Here is a 16,820-nt window from a genome sequence, read left to right as displayed (position 1 = left end):
TATTGTGGCAATTAAATAACTGCTCCAAAAAGATACTTATGAATTATAAATTCACAGGGTGAATAAAGTCCAAATGCCAGTCTACTGACTCAGAGTGGCTGACACTCTGAGGGAGGAGCTGTACAGGTTCATGGCCACAGGCAGGAATGACTTCCTGTGGCACTCTGGGGTGCATCTTGGGGGAATGAGTCTGAGAATACTTAAGTTGAACTTCAACTGTTCAGTCAAGCTGTGCATGGACTGAGTGAATGGTTCAAGTTCAACTAAATTATCATAAGAATAGTGTAAAACTTAAATTAAAAGCCTAGTCCCAGTTAAACATTCAGTCTCTTTTACTAGCCTGGTGTGACTACACATTTTGACAAATAAAGGCTTGTCTCAATTAGAAGCCTGGTCTGGTTGCCAAGCAGTTAATTTTTTTATTGAAGTTCTTCAGATGTATAAAAGCAGGTTGTTAGCTACCTAAAATTATGTGTCCATTCCCTGATCACCCAGTAAGTTATTCATATCCCTTTAGTCCGTAAGGGTCCTCAGACCCAAAAAATCACCAGGGTTTTCCATATAAATGAATCCAAGTTTTGAGTATTGTTTTAACAGGACAAAATGGTGCTGTGTCGGTATGCCGGGTGCAGTAATCCTCTGTCGGAGCTAGATCAAATGAATGATTCATAACTGATATATTATCTGAAGCCTAATTTTTACACAAGTAATATTCATGCTGGTTTACATAAATATTTCGATTGTATTTCGTGATCTTTGCTGAGCAACAGTCTTGTGTGAAAGAAATTAAAGGCCTGTCCCAAATAGGCCTGTTGAGTTCAGCGATTGAAGCAAATAATAGCCTGGGCTACTAATTGAAGTTTTACTGTATATGGTGAATTGTCACATATACTCTATTAATAAACTTCTACAGACAAAGCAAAACAGTTGAATTGTTTTATCTCAACTAATAAGCTGTTGAACTGTCACAAAGACTCTGTAACTACCAGTAGGCGAACTATCCAAATAAACCGATACCATTAATTCAGTTTATATGTGCAAAATTCAGCTCCCCAGAAGCCCTTTAAACCAGCGACTATCACTTCTTTTCTACATGAAGCTGCAGCTCCATGTCAGTTTTCGGTCTGCGTGGGTAAAGTTTTTGAGAAAAAGTTTTGGGGGAAATATATGTTCAGCAGACTCTCCGTCTCTCTCACTCAGTACCTGGTTTAGATGACGACAATTCAATATGAAGTCAGTCCTCATTTTTCTCCCCTTGTTAACTTCTAAGGCTGTGTGCATGAGTCATCTCAAGAGCCTCATCTGAGGGTAGATTTATTGTGTACTCAAAAAAGAATTTAAAAAAGGAGATAGTAGTGAAATATCCAAAGATAATAATGCAATTTATCTGCGTCTTATCTCTCTTCACCTGGAGCCTTTTAGAACAGTGATTTTCACTTCTTGTCTCCAGGACCTGCAGCTCCTGCTGGTTTTCAGTAGTTTTTTTAAACCTTTGGTGGGAAATTACATTCAATTAGGTTTCTTTCCATAACTGTTTAGCTAATGACAGAACAATATTAAGTTAACAATGTTAAGTTAAAATATTTTTAGCTCCTAATAGGTGTGAGTCATTTGAAGAATCACAGTCTGAGGGTTTTGACTCAGGCCATATATTCTAATCAGTAGTGAAATATTATGAAAAAATATATATAAAAATAGAAAAACATTCAAATAATATAATACTGCAGATGGAATGATAATAACAAGCTGGAGAAGGCAAACAAAATACCAGAATTTGAAAACACAGACCTCCTCCTGCAGCTCTCCCCTCTCTGTCCTTAACCCCTTCCACCAGACCGGCATGCCCTTCGTATAGTAACCTGTATGAGTACACGTCATTTGTCTCAGTCATCGAGATTGTGATCTTGATTTTGTTATATAGCGGAAATTCTATGACAGTTACCATCCTGTGGTCTTAGCAAACTTTTGGGCCTGTTCACCTCTTTGAGATGACACACTGTGATTTGAGGCTTTAGGTAGCTGCATAACTTGAACTAGCTGAAGCTGTGAGCTTTTGGCTGCAATTAGCAGGAGGCTAAACTGTAAGCAACATTTACTCTCCATCTCCTCAAACAACACGTTCCCACTCCGACCTCGTCACATATTGACATTTGGGCATGGACTTTCCACGTCCACACAGGACATGCAAGGTACCTCGGATGCGTTGGTTGCAGGCAGTTGTTGTCAGTGCTTGAATAGCAAATTTTTTTGCAGGACTCTCCACCACTGAATCAGGCTTTCACCATCTGAAGGAAGGTGCACACGCATCTGCATGTGTAGAGCAGCCAATAGGAACGCCTTCACTCTGAAGTGATCTGTCATTGACCAAAGTCTCCCTTCATGGGCTACATTTTCTAAAGCCTGAAAACAGAGCTGAGAGCAGGTGCAGAAGTCTGGTGTTCTCTCAGACTACTTGAATTATAATATGTCGAAAGGTTATAATGGAATTTTCATACAATGACACAAAAAACCAACTGCGTACCTCGGCTTTAAATGTCTTAAAGTGATAATCTATCTTTTATTTCACTGACCTTCCGATCTTTTAATGAGTGATTGTGAAATCCGATCTTCAGGACCCTGCAGTTACTGTCTTGCCAATATTCAGTCAGTCTAATCAGATGAAAACAGGTGGGACCAGGACTGAAAAACACTACTTGGAAGCAGTGGTTTTTGCTTGTGACTCTTCATCATGTGGACATGAACTGTTAGCAGTTCAACCAAAGTAATTCTGCCCTCTTGGACTGTTTTATTTGAAGGGTTTTAGAAGCCTGAAGCATCCAGTACTTTACAATATATTCAAAACATACAAGATACATACAAAGTTTTTTATATTGTAAGTGCTATATCATAGGCGACTTGCTTACGTTTCTTGAAGACGTTTCGCCTCTCATCCAAGAAGCTTCTTCATTTCTAAATGACTTGTGCGGAGTCGCAGGCTATAAACCCTGTGTGGGTGGGAACCCTTGCAGAGTTGTAGGGGTCACGTGAGCTCTTAGTTTCAGAGTCGTTAAGGTCACAATGTGAGTCGTTGACCCACCTGGCCACCTTGTGAGTCGTTAGGGTCAGGTGGGACCAGGGGTGAATGGGTGTGAAGTCGTCTGGGGAGGGATCCCAAGACTGCATTGTAGGTGAGGGATAAGCAGTGTCGTAAGCCAACCCCATCTGTTTAATGATGGTCGTTCCAGCTTGACGTAGATGGCTTCTAGCCGTACATGCCTTACTGATCCCAAATAGCTAGGAAAAATTAAAAATGGATACCAAACAAAAGTTCAGGTCTCAGAGGGATATACTCCCCGACTCCTGACCCTTGGGTTAGAAACCACTGCTCTAAACTACCCCTTGAGCCCAGGCCTACATCTTTTATCATCATGTTAGCTCAGTCTGATGGTTGAGGTGTGGGCCTTGATATTTGAGCCTAATCCTAGGATACTAATGATTCCTTTTTGTTTTTTTTTTAATCCTTCAGATACAATAATGAAAGAAGACAGGACCAACCGTAGTCCATAGCCCTGGATGTTTGCCTGATTCCTCAACCTAAAGTCATCATGGAGAAATCCTTGGCAGAGTTAAATAAAGCTGGCTCCCACTCCACATCATCGCTGCCACCCGAACCGGTGGACATCATTCGCAGCAAGTCATGTTTCCGCAGAGTCAGGCTGAATGTTGGGGGTCTCCCACATGAGGTCTTGTGGCGAACGTTAGACAGGTTACCACGAACACGTTTGGGAAAGTTACGAGACTGCAACACCCACGAATCTCTGATGGAAGTGTGTGACGACTACAACCTGGAGGAGAATGAGTACTTTTTTGACCGACATCCGGGGGCGTTCACATCAATTCTGAACTTCTACCGCACGGGTAAGCTGCACATGATGGAAGAAATGTGCGCCCTGTCGTTCAGTCAAGAACTCGACTACTGGGGCATCGACGAGATCTACCTGGAGTCCTGTTGCCAGGCGAGGTACCACCAGAAAAAGGAGCAAATGAATGAGGAGCTCAAACGAGAGGCCGACAATATGAAGGACAGAGAAGGAGAAGAATTCGACAACACTTGCTGTGCTGAAAAACGAAAGAAACTTTGGGACCTCCTGGAAAAGCCCAGCTCATCTGTTGCAGCAAAGGTAACTACCATTGAATGTTGGGTGTGAGAGATCTGGGGGTGATTGGTTAGAGCGATCGTCCAAAAGCATTCTGATGATCTGTACAGGCCTACACATACACAGTGACATCATCCTTTGTGCTTAGTGCAAATTAGCAAATGTTAGCATGCTAACATGCTAATGATGAACATTATATCTGCATGCATTAGCATATTAGCCCTGTCATTGTGGGCATGTTAGCATTCTGACATTAGCATTTAGCTCAAAGCACCACTGTGCCTTAATGCATATAGTGTACGTGGTTTTGAAGCCAATTTTTGCAGTGGTCAAACAGTGTTTTTTGAATGTCACAACCCATGCAAAATGGCTCGTTTCATGATCAGAATTTGATCTGTTCAGCCTGATAATATTTCGGTAGTCTAGAGGACTTGAGGGCACATGGACGTTGGAGGTCTCTAGTGCCCCTGCTCTATAGGCCACACAGACAGGTGGAGGTAGTGCTGATTATCAGGGTATTTTTTTAATGTGATAATTTAATTTTTTTGGCTTTGTGCACCACTGAGCAACTTCTATACGAATGAACGGGGCCCCGCCCCCGATGTTCTATCTGGTTCTCTTTATACATCCGTGCTAAACACAGCCTCACAGACATGCTAGCATACATGCAGACTGTAAATTAGGGCTGGGTGATATGGAGAAAATCAAACACTTTATTTATTCATTTATTTAAAAAAAGGAACAGTGTGCATTAATCAACATTTTAACAAATGTAAAAGCACCCGAATTAGCTGAAAGGCTAGTTTTCATCGAACATATCTTTGAGTGTCAACAAGCCATTTCTTGGCATTAAACTTAAATGAGTGATATGATGGAGACCCTCTAATTGTTTGTGGTGCTGAATTCCACTAATGCCATGGCCTGAAGGAAAAAACGGCCTGGCTGAATGCAGTTTTTCTCATAATATATTTGACCAAATACCACAGTATCGATATTGTAGTGTTGACTACACAATGATATTTTTGATGAATAATCATCAGTAATGTGGATATCATGACAAAATGGGTAAAGACAATTAACAGAACAGTTACAACAGTCCGTTTAGTTCAGAAAATTACATCACTTTGCTGTAATGCAGCCTTTCAAACCAAGAAAAGACAACACTGATGATATTATGATATCCAAAATCTAAGACAATATCTAGTCTCATATCACAATATTGGTATATTATCAATATTGCGCAGCTCCACTCTAAATGTTGTTGTATAGCGCGTCACAGTTTAACATATTGAACTGCCTTTGGACGTTTGTGGCATTTTGAAATGCAGTAACATGGGGTGTTTTTAGTTTTTTGAACACTGGATCTTTATTGCACAAGAGCACAACCCCCATGAAACTGCCCACTGCTGAGTTTTTAGTGTGAGTAACATAAGCAGCTGGACATAGATACTTCCTGTTACTTCCTGACGAACACAAAATAAGAAAACAGAGGTTTTGCAATCCTGTGTTTTCAACCCTGTTATATGAACGCATTTTAAAGAACATTTACAGTTGCACAAAAATGAGTCAATTAGGACACCTTCATGTGTTGTACTTTGGTGTTTACTCATGTTTTGATTGTTGCAAGGTTGGAGCACAAAGTAAAAAGTGGAAATTACAGAAGAAGAAAAAAGCTGGCGGATGTGATTTATCAGTGTGGGATGTGTGCTCTATTATCTGCCATTATCGTTCAAGAACTAGAAAAACATGTCTTAGTCTCGCAGTAAAAGCAACTCTCTGGTTGCATCGCTATTAAACATCTTTAAAGCATGACACAAGGCTCATTATCTTCATCTCCTGTAATGCTCTTATTACCAAACTTGTGACAAAAGTTGGCTGTGACATCATTAACTCGCTTTTGAAAAATTGTGGGTTGTGTCTATCTGTTTGTCACTGCAGAGCCATCATATGCACGCTCACAAAAAACATCTTCAGACACACAGATGTACAAATGCACAAGCATCCAGACTTTCACACATGCATGCTTACACTTTCTGTGACCTTGTGCACCGGCCATACACCGATAAATCATTTAGATATCACCAAGCTGCCCTCCCTTACAACAAAAATACATAGAAGTTGTTTCTTTTGACTGTCCCCTGTATTCTGTATATTTGTAACAACCCCACCCTGTATCATCCTGAGCCAATTGAATTTGAGATATTCTGCAGAAGGCCGATATTGAATTATATCTTTGTGCGCATAAACAAGGAGTCAGAAATGATTTAGGATTGTCTGAATCATTCAGATTGATCAATGCTTTGGGAGGTGCATTTTATTGATCAATACAGGATCTCATTATCAAGCACATTTCAATAAACAACCACAGCAAGATATAAATGTTAGAAACCCACAAAAGGTTAGATGTAAATGCAGTGTTTAAAAAAGCACTTAAAAAAGCAGTCAGACTATTACATAACAGCCAAAAAATTAAATCCCAAGTGATTGTGTGTTAATATTTGGCTGAATGAGCATATAACCCTGCATTTTGTGTGAAAATCCTTGTGCTGAAAGCCCCTTGTCATAATTAGATGTTGAAGTTCTCACCCTACTGCGCAGTATTTCCTTATCTGAAAGCCATGCCTGATGGTGCTGACTTCTATCAGGTGTGTTCACCTTAAATCAATGCAAAAAGACAGAGTTGGCCCTCAGCAGGCCTCTCAGACAGCCACACCTGCAACCGCAACCTGGGAGACCACAGCAGTGTTAAACATGAGCAGCCTTTGATCACACTCCTCTAGGTTGGATCAGCAGGATCAAAGAGGATGCTGTCTCTCTCTCACACTGTTTTTAAATGGAGCAGAGTGCCTTGTTGGGAAAATGTATAGGAAATGAAACTATTAGCAGTTTGTGCTGGTTGATGCTCTGCGGTGGGGATTCATGAGAACTGTTAGCGCTGCCCCACAAACAGACTGAGATGAGTGCTGCGAGTCTGTCAGTGAAACGCTTTCTTCATAGGAATCAAAGGGATGTAAAATCAATGTTTATTGTGTTAGAGCTAAGAAAGTGCTGGAGCCTACAAAAAGGAGATGACCACTCTGAGCCGACCATACGCTGCTGTCTCCATTATCGCACCCTGATATCTGTGATTTATCAAAACATCACTGGAGAACAATTTTGAAGTGCTTAACCAAGATATGTGCTGTTCCCTTTGAATAATGACACAGCAAAGTGCTTGAGCATATTGTTTCCTGCAAATATACAGCTCTCAGTAACCACCAATTGATGAGTGGGTGCAGTGCCAGCCCGGTCGCCAAGAGAAAAAGTTAGCGTTGTTTGTTTCTGCAAACCACAAATACATTACATTTGTGTGTTTTATACATATCCCATCAATGTTTCTAAAGTGACGTATATGAGCTGACTTTGTCATCGGGGGGTGGAGCAGACGGTGGATGGCGTGCAGTGGCCAAGCTGCAGACCAATGCAGACCACTGTTCAAGGCTAACAAACAGCAAAACCAGTTGTGATCTAGCGAGTCATTGCTGTTTTTACAACGGCTTTTTAGGCACCAAATGTTATTATAGCAGCCCATCACTGTGTTTCCAGGGACATTGTAGGTACAAAAAGAAGTTGTTTTTTTTTTTTTTTTTTACCAAGACATCGTTGCTTTTTCTACTGGGATAGTGCCACAAAAAGTGGCTATTTTTTACAGCGACATCATGCTTTTCCTACCAAAGTAGTGCCACAAAAAATGATTGTTTTATATTGACATATCACTGCTTTTACTGCCAGGATAGTGCCACATAAACTGGCCTTTTTTTGTGAGGAGACATCATTACTTTTCCTTCTAGTATAGTGCCATGAAAAGTGATTGCTTTTTACTGAGCATCCTGCTTTTCCCACCGGGACAGTGGCATACATATTGCTGCATTTGCTGCCAGGAGAATGCCACGAAAAGTGGTTGTTTTTTACAGAGACATTATTACTTTTCCTGGCATGGTAGAGCCTTGAAAAGTGGTTGTTTTTCACAGACATTGTGTGTTTTCTACTTGGGTAGTAGCACAAAAAGTGGTTATTTTTCCACCGTAACATCAATGTTTTTCCTGCCAGGATAGTGCCATGTTTTTTACCAAGACATTGCTGCTTTTACTACTTGAGTAATGGCACAAAAAGTGGTTGATTTTTCCGAAAACTGCTGCTTTCCTGCCAGGATAGTGCCACATAAAGTGCTTGCTTTTTATGGAGACATCGTGCTTTTCCTCCCTGACTAGTGGCACAAAAAGTAGTTGTTTTTTACTGACATATCGCTGCTTTTATTGCCAGGACAGTGACATGTAAACCGGCCTTTTTTTTAGAGAGACATCATTGCTTTTTCTGCCAGGATGGGGCCATGAAAAGTGGTTGTTTTTGCTTTGCCTACCTACTCGGGTAGTGGCACAAAAAGTGGAAATTATTCACTGTAGCATCAATGTTTTTCCTGCCAGGATAGTGCCACAAAAAGCAGCTGCTTTTACTGAGACATTGCTGCTTTTCATGCTGGTATAGTGGCACGAAAAGCATTATGTTTTACCCAGATACAGTGCTTTTCCTAGTGGGATAGTACCACAATTTTTTTTTATTTTTTTTTATTTATTTTTTTTTACTGAGACATTGTGCTTTTCCTACCTGAGAAGTAGCTCAAAAAGTGTTGTTTCTTTTTTTTTTTTTTTAACTGACATATCACTGCTTTTACTGGCAGGATGGCGCCATGTGACCAGCCTGTTTTTCAGAGACACCGTTATTTTCTTGTCAGTATAGTGCCATTAAAAGTGGCTGTTTTTTACCAAGACATTCTGCTTTTCCTACTCAGGTAGTGCCACGAAAAGTGGTTGTTTTTTACGGAAACATTGCTGCTTTTCCTTGGTGGGATAATGGCAGAAAAACTGGTTGATTTTTCCTGAAACCGCTGCTTTTCTTGACAGGATTGGGCCTCCCAAACTGGATATTTGAACCTGAAACATGATCTTTTCCTAACCTAAACCAAATGGTTTTTGTGCCTAAACTTAAACACACAATCACAGTTGTGTTGCTGAAACATAAAGTTTCAACATATCTGCTTCTTATAATGTGCAAATGTAACAGATCCATGGTCTGCAGAAATGCTCAGTGCCAACATTTTTCCTGTGATTGGGTTGGCAGTCCTTATCATTAAAAAAAAAAAAAAGTTCATCATCTCCTCTTTTGGCATCATTATGAGCCAGTGGAGGACAGTGTGCCAGAAAAAAGAGCAACCTTGACACAGCAAGAGGCAAAGTTTATCACTTCCCAATTAGCTTAAAAGGGCAATGTGAAACCACAGACCAAACTACTAAAAGCATCGATAGGGTTTGATGTATTGTCCTAGTCATTTTTTAATAGGCTGGAGCACACTGCGGGCTTGTCGAGCGGTCCGGCCCTGACCACAAATTGCCCCAGTGTTAGCTCATCAGCTGTGCTCTGCTGTCCTGTGTCAGAGATGGAATTGTATGTAACAGCCTATAAACAGATGGTGAATGGTAGAGTTGAGCACAAAACAAATGGTTACCAAGCAACTAAAGTATAATTTTATCATCACTGAAGGAGTGGGTACTGAACATTAGAGTAGGTCTATTTGTGTTTCTGTGTGTGTTTGAGCGTAATCGCACTTCTACTTAGTTCCCTTATTTTAATGGCCGCGCAGTGCAACACAAGAAAGCTGAAATATTTGTTAAGATGTTCAGAGAAAAAAAAAAAAACCCAGCCTGTGTTCTTTCTGCCCCGTCGTCCTTCCTGTCTCTCTTTTCCCTCCCTGGCTCATATCTCTGCTTCCTTCCTCCCCTTCTTCAGGCTCCTCCACTATACCTCCGACTAAATGTCAGGGAAATGTCACGTTAATTATTCTCCAGGAGACTCCGGGCCCAATTTGAAGCTTCCCCCCTCTCTCTGTTTACATTCTTTGTGAGCCACAGCATTGTCTGTCTCTCGCTCAAATCAGATTTGAGTCACCATAAAATAAGATTGTGTCTGTCTGCTGGCAAAGCAATGCCTAACAGTCCGATTGACGCAAAGAAAAGCCCTTTTTCACCTGCAGTAGCATTTATGTAATGTCATCTCAAATTTGGGCGGTTTCCTGTCATTAATAATCATAAATAATACCAGAAATATTAGACAACACCAAACAAGGGAGCTGAGAATATCACATAACAAGCAACTAATCCTTCCTTATACTGTCACTTATAAACAAATCACTAATTTCAAAAGTAGTGATTTGAATCTCCTTGGTAATTATTAGGACACTACAGCATAAGATTAATCATTTTGAGTCAATATTTTTTGAATATCATTAAAAATATTTCTCCCTCCTCAGACACCCATTGCAGAATGACTCAGAAACACCAAGCCCAACTGTAAATAATCCCATTTGAGGTAGTTTTCACGAACGTTTTTAAGATTCTGTTTGATGCTTAGCAGAGAAACACAGTCCAGTATAAACATGGGTTTGGCTGCAACCAGTTTACAGAAGAAACCAAATCCATACATGAATGTTTCTGTCATTTTTGTCCTCCATGAATCGAAAAACTGAGAATTACCAGTTCCTGTTCTGTCAGCAGGCATTGTGCATCAGATGGCAGGCAACAAATTCCAATTATGCTCCTCTCATGTCATGCTTAAGATGACATATAAATGCGGATTGGCTATATTCCTACTCATAAATCAGTCTGCAGCAGAATCCAAGACATGAAGCAACCAGACTAGAATCGATCACTATTTCTGACAGCTGGAGAGTCACAGCCAGTCAAATGGATAATGGTGTATAGGAAGTCATATCAAAAAAGAGCCTGTGTCTCTAGATTGAAAATTTCATGACACATCAGTGATTCTTGTCCCATTTTAAAACCATGTCCTAAATATAGTAAAGTCAGTTTTATTTTTGCAAAAACCTTGCTCATATCCCATTCAACGGTTCACAGAGGTCAGCGCATTCAGGCAGTCCTCATCAACATCAAGCTTGCCATACTGTAGCAATAAGACGGCCTTTGTCAAGGTAACTGCCCATCTATTGATAAATGGTCTCAGTTTTAGATTTCAGTGCTGCTCTTGATAGATTCATCACTCTGATTTCACACATCATCGAGACAGGAACTTGGGTAGGGCCTCAGGGTACAATTTTAAACCTGTTACCTTCTCTGTTGTAATAACAGACTCCTGTTCCTCTGTAAATTAGTTTCATTTGTGGTGTTCCCAGCCCATTCTGACTCCCTACTTATCAAATACCACTGATTTATCTGTGATCTCTGCATCAGATACCGACGACCGCTATTTTGGACAACGCTGGCAACTACCGTAGTGTAAAGAGTGAGTAGGTCCGTATAGGGTGGGCAGGAGAGGAGGTGGATGGGTCAAACAAACACTGGACTTTCACTCAGGAGCCCACTGATCATTCCCCATGTGAAACAAGAGTCAGTGGAGTTACTTTAATAACAACTTTGTGTGCTAGTGTGTGTAGCATGCTACACTTGTGATGTATGTCATATGGTGTATGTCATGTGACGTGACATCACGTTAGTAAGACCCTTATTTATTTTAAGCCAAACCATGGTGTCTTTTTCTAAACCTAATGGTGTGCTTTTGTTTCATAAACCTGAGAAAAAAATAAACCTAAAAATGAAATGTTATACCTACGTTGTAAGTTTATTTTTTCTGTACATTTCCTGTGAAAGCATTAATGTTTTTGGAAAGACATAATGCATGTAAGGATCAATTGGGCTGCTGTCCGTCAATGTCCAAAACTGATGCAGGACGCTACCTAACACATCATATTTTAATGTTAAGTCCAAAGCGGCGGTATTTAATGAGTTTGGATGAGAACAGGCTGGTGTTCCCCAAGGCTCTATTCTTGGCACATTGTTGTTTCCAGTGTAAATACTTTTCCTAAAGCCACAATGATGACACACAGTTGTTTTTTATTTTTTACGGTGCAATCCAATAATTCCAGCAATCTATTACTTCTTGCCTACCTTAATGGCATCAAATTTAAAAACTTAATGATGACAATCTGAAGACCACATTAATTAGATCAACAATTTCCACCCATCATGTCAACAGCTACCACTTAGGCTGAGTTTATTAATAATTACCTTAGCCTTAAAGGATTGTAAATGCTGTAAAAAATAAATACATATCAGTATATGTTTTGAACCAGGTGTGTATCAAATTTTACCCTTTGTTTGTGAAGCAGCACCAGTATATCCCTTTTTCATACTATGTCAGTCTTTAAACCCCATGTGATATGAGCACCACAGAGAAAAGAGGCAGTAACACAGCCAGTATCAGATATCTCATATAACTCTCTGGCAGGAAGCTGCAGAGTGACCATGCGATGCTGAAGTCACAAATTTGTGCTTGATATGGGATTAGGGGGGAAATAACATATCAGTCTCTCCCAGGTTATTTGTCTGTGTTGTCTGTGTTTGTGTGGCGCAGAGATATAAGCTGGGATCATGTGTACGGGGAGATTGAGTGCCTCGACGATTGCTTTCATGACGGTCGCTCTCCCTGCCTGTCACAGTGTCTCCTCGTCAACAGCAGTGCCTCTGAGTGGTTATGTCTCTTCTAACTTGCCCTGAAGTAAGATGCAAATGCAGTCATAAAACTTTCCTGCAACCTCTGAAGGTTAATGTTGAAATAAACTTAAGATCTCAAACCTTAGTTGGGCCATGGGCCTATTTTGGTTTTAGCAACTGTGCTTAGCATATAGATTTATTGACACAGAAGAGCTAAGAGAATTGATTTGCAGCTATCACCTTTGACCAATTATGTTGTCACTGTTAGGAGAACACAAGCGAACGTACACTCTTGCAGACACACACACACTGCACAGTACACAGTTTCTAAAACAGTGAAACACTATCCCTGGAGTTTAAAATGGATTCTTATGATGAAGAACCCCCGCCCCCTACTCAAACAGACTGAAACCCAGGGAGATTAAGGCTGACATTCAGAGTAACCATTCTTGTAATTACTGGTGTTACTTACATCGCTACTGTATGTGTCAAAAAATGTATTAATGAAGAATTGTGACAGTAAAATAACTAACAGAGCCTGCAAACCTGTACATTTAAAGGCTAGAGGGCTAAAGTGTAGGAAGCTGCTGTTGACTCATCGCAGTGAACCTTTTTAACAAAACTCGTAGCAGTTGATTTTTACCAACTGAAATTAAAAGGCCACATTTTTGGACTTAATTCTGATCCATGAAAATCTGTTAAAAAAAATAATTCCAATGTGTCCAAGAAAGTTGCGAGCTAGAAAGTGACCTAACTTTTAGCCAGATGGACGGTGGCACATTGAGGGTTTTTGTGTATCTGCTGAGCAGTAAGGATCATGATCTCCTAATGAAGAGAGATGGATTCATTGGACTCATTGCAAATTCTTTTGCAATTCACAGCCAAAGCTGTGAAGCACCAAAATTCTGTTGATGTGCCACGATGAAGGCATCCAGGAGATAATTTTCTCACATATGGTTAAGCTTGGATCAACTTTGGGAGAGAATAAAAGTAAGAAGCAGAAATTTAGTTTTTGACAAGTAAGTGGAAAGTGGAATTTGACAGAAACATATGATGGATTGCAAGTCTTCATCCAAGACACTTTAACCTGCCATAATTATCTTATCATGGAGGGGATCATGCTTTTGGTTGCTTTTGTGCTCATGTGTCTGTCCGCAGCTAGTCTCACAAACTACTGGACCAATCAACCTCATATTTTGTGTGCACATTTATGACTGAATGCTCAATGACCTCTCATGGTTGTAGTGATTTACCACTGATAAAAAACCTATTTTACTGACTGTTTTATACAGTCACTGACTGCTTACTCCTCACTCCTCTTAACCTGCTGGTAGGAGTTGCAAACTTTCCACCAATTGTCTCAGCTTAAAAAAAATAAAAGGCCTTTCCTAGTCTGTTGCATGCTACATTTTTGGCCTTTGCAACTGGCTCAAAAAGTGACATCTATAGAAATATTCTGACAGATGCTAAAATGCTCCTTAGAGCTGAAAAGAATTTTTCTCTGTGGATCCATCTTCACGAGCAACTCCTTTATACTTTTATTATGTGTCATTTCATCCATTTGTAATGTAAATTATTAATCAATGCAGGTATGAAGCTATTCATAAAGTACAGCTTTATGTTAATATGCTTACATTAACCCAGGTCTAGTTGAAATAACCTCCAGTGTGCACTGGTCAGCTGTTTTGTCTTCAGAGCTTGTTTGTTTGGTCTGATAGCTACAGCAGCAACACCAGATGAATTCACATTTATTCATACATTTAGAGAAAACACTTGGTTAAGTGCAGATGTCCACTAAGGCCTGATAATTCCCTGTTACTGTCACAGTCAACAGTCTGCTGGGCAGATTACACAATAGTAGCAGAAGTTTGGCCCGATGGTGATAGTAAGAGAAAGGTGATGAGATTGTCAGTTGGTTTTCTTCCTGTTGGCAGCATCATTGTGCATTACAAATGTTTTAATTCAGGTTAGAAGATGCACTAATTGGAAGGTTGAATATTTTGGGCTGATGGTTGCCATTGAGGGGCGGCACGGTGGTGTGGTGGTTAGCACTCTCGCCTCACAGCAAGAGGGTTGCCGGTTCGATCCCGGGCGTGGGAGCCCTTCTGTGCAGAGTTTGCATGTTCTCCCTGTGTCAGCGTGGGTTCTCTCCGGGCACTCCGGCTTCCTCCCACAGTCCAAAGACATGCAGATTGGGGACTAGGTTTGGTTAACTCTAACAATTGGTAACTCTAAATTGTCCGTGAGTGTGAATGGTTGTTTGTCTCTATGTGTCAGCCCTGCGATAGTCTGGCGACCTGTCCAGGGTGTACCCTGCCTGTCGCCCGATGTCAGCTGGGATAGGCTCCAGCCCCCCCGCGACCCTCAAGAGGACAAGAGAATTGAGAGAAGGTCATGGAGGTCTCCAGAATGAACATTTCTTCTGAGGAGGAGACTAAGGCCATGTTTACACAAAAACGATCCACTGAAAACAGAATTGTTTCTCATTTTCGGTTTTAAAAAAGTTTAGACAACAACGTTTGGATAACAATCGCCGTGCACACGGATCCGCAAAAAAATGACCAAAAACGCTGCAGTATACATGCCAGGCCAGTAGTTGGCGGTATGATGCTTACGCTTCCTTCTATAAACAAACAAAATGGCAACCGCACGAACATTTTTCTGGATGGACAATGAGGTGGAGTTGCTACAGTAAATCTACACTATGATGGGGAAGCGTTGATAAATTCAGTAGGGTGAGCAGCACAAGCAGAGCTCGGGAGTCCGCCATTGTTGTTGTGATGGTCGACTTTCTCGCGCATGCCTAGTGACTGGAAGCGTAATGCGCATGTGCGAAAAGTCTCCGTTTTCAGAGGAACTGCATATTGCAAGTTTACATGACAACGGAGATGCTGTCGTTTCCAAAAAATTGCACTCTGGAACCTGTTTTCAAAACGTTGTGTTTTCAGGCACCCAAAATGCCGCTGTCGTGTAAACAATGAGCCAAAACGCAACTGAAGTTTACCATTTTCAGTTGAAATCATTGTTGTATAAACAGGACCTAACTGTTGAACCCAGTCTCACTCTGAAGTTGTTGAAATCTGGTGCTTAGGCAGTGACTTGCAGCGTCAGACACTGATGAAAAAAGCCATCTTTTTTTTTTAAAGATTTTTTTTAGGGCATTTTTGCCTTTAATTGATAGGACAGTCAAGCATGAAAGGGGGAGAGAGAGGGAGTGACATGCAGCAAAGGGCCACAGGCTGGAGTCGAGCCTGGACCGCTGCGGCAACAGCCTTGTATATGGGGCGCCTGCTCTATCCACAAAGCCACCAACGCCCTGAAAAAAGCCATCTTTTAACATCGGCATGATACGCCACCAACCGCTGTTCAACTATAATGGCAACCACCCGTATCACAGGGAAACGTGGCGGGACAAGAACAAAAGTTAGGGCAGCGAAAGTCTGACTGTGTTCTTGTGTTTCAAATACATGTGCCAGATGTGGCTGTCAAAGAGGTCAGGGGGGGTCTGGCACTGTGTAGTTCCTAGAGCACCTCCTCTTTTTGCATTCTTGGTATGGGATGGAAATAAAGTAGCGTTGGTTGAGCACGTCAATCAAAGGTCCATAGGTATAAAGCAGAAAGCCCTCCACAATGAGGATATGAGTCTCCTCCTCCTTGTGGTCAGACTTTGGGACGATCTCAGTATCCAGGGTGGTGGTGGATGGGTCCAACAAGCACAGACTTTCACCTGGGAGAGCGGTGTTTGTGTCCCATAAGATTATTAAGCCAAACAATGTTCTTTTTTTTCCCAAACCTATCCATGCTTTTGTTGCCTAAACCCAATGACGTGTGCTAGTTGTTTAAGGAAAAAAAAAATTGTGGGTTTGCCCCGACCTAGTCCATTTATTTTGAAAGACAATGCATGTAAAAGGCAAAACTTGACACGGCATCCCTGAGCGTCAACCTTTCACGTCGAATCTGGACATAGAAAGTCTTTGACTAAACGTTAATATGTGACGTGGTCGGTGTGAGAATGTGTTTATATGTTCACTGTTAAATTTAAATTTAATGCTGATCCAGTCGCACATAAACAGAGAAACAAACAGAGGATGGAGGTGATTACAGGGGTTTATTATGTGTGTATGAGTGTAGGCTATATGACCAG

General features: G+C 41.0%; 1 protein-coding gene across 2 annotated transcripts in view; it reads left to right on the top strand.

The window, feature by feature from the left end:
* Positions 1-16,820, top strand: part of kcnb1 (potassium voltage-gated channel, Shab-related subfamily, member 1) — a 55,575-nt gene that overhangs the window by 2,182 nt on the left and 36,573 nt on the right. For both annotated transcript variants that reach the window (XM_033627209.2, XM_033627208.2), the window contains exon 2: positions 3,506-4,160. In XM_033627209.2, the coding sequence (XP_033483100.1) occupies positions 3,585-4,160 (576 nt within the window). In that variant the 5' untranslated portion in view covers positions 3,506-3,584. The remainder of the gene's footprint in view (positions 1-3,505; positions 4,161-16,820) is intronic.

This window comes from Epinephelus lanceolatus, chromosome 1 (assembly GCF_041903045.1).
Source record: "Epinephelus lanceolatus isolate andai-2023 chromosome 1, ASM4190304v1, whole genome shotgun sequence".
NCBI classification, from domain to species: Eukaryota; Metazoa; Chordata; class Actinopteri; order Perciformes; family Serranidae; genus Epinephelus; species Epinephelus lanceolatus.
Note: the sequence above shows the minus strand (reverse complement) of the source record. Positions and strands in the feature narration are given on the sequence as shown.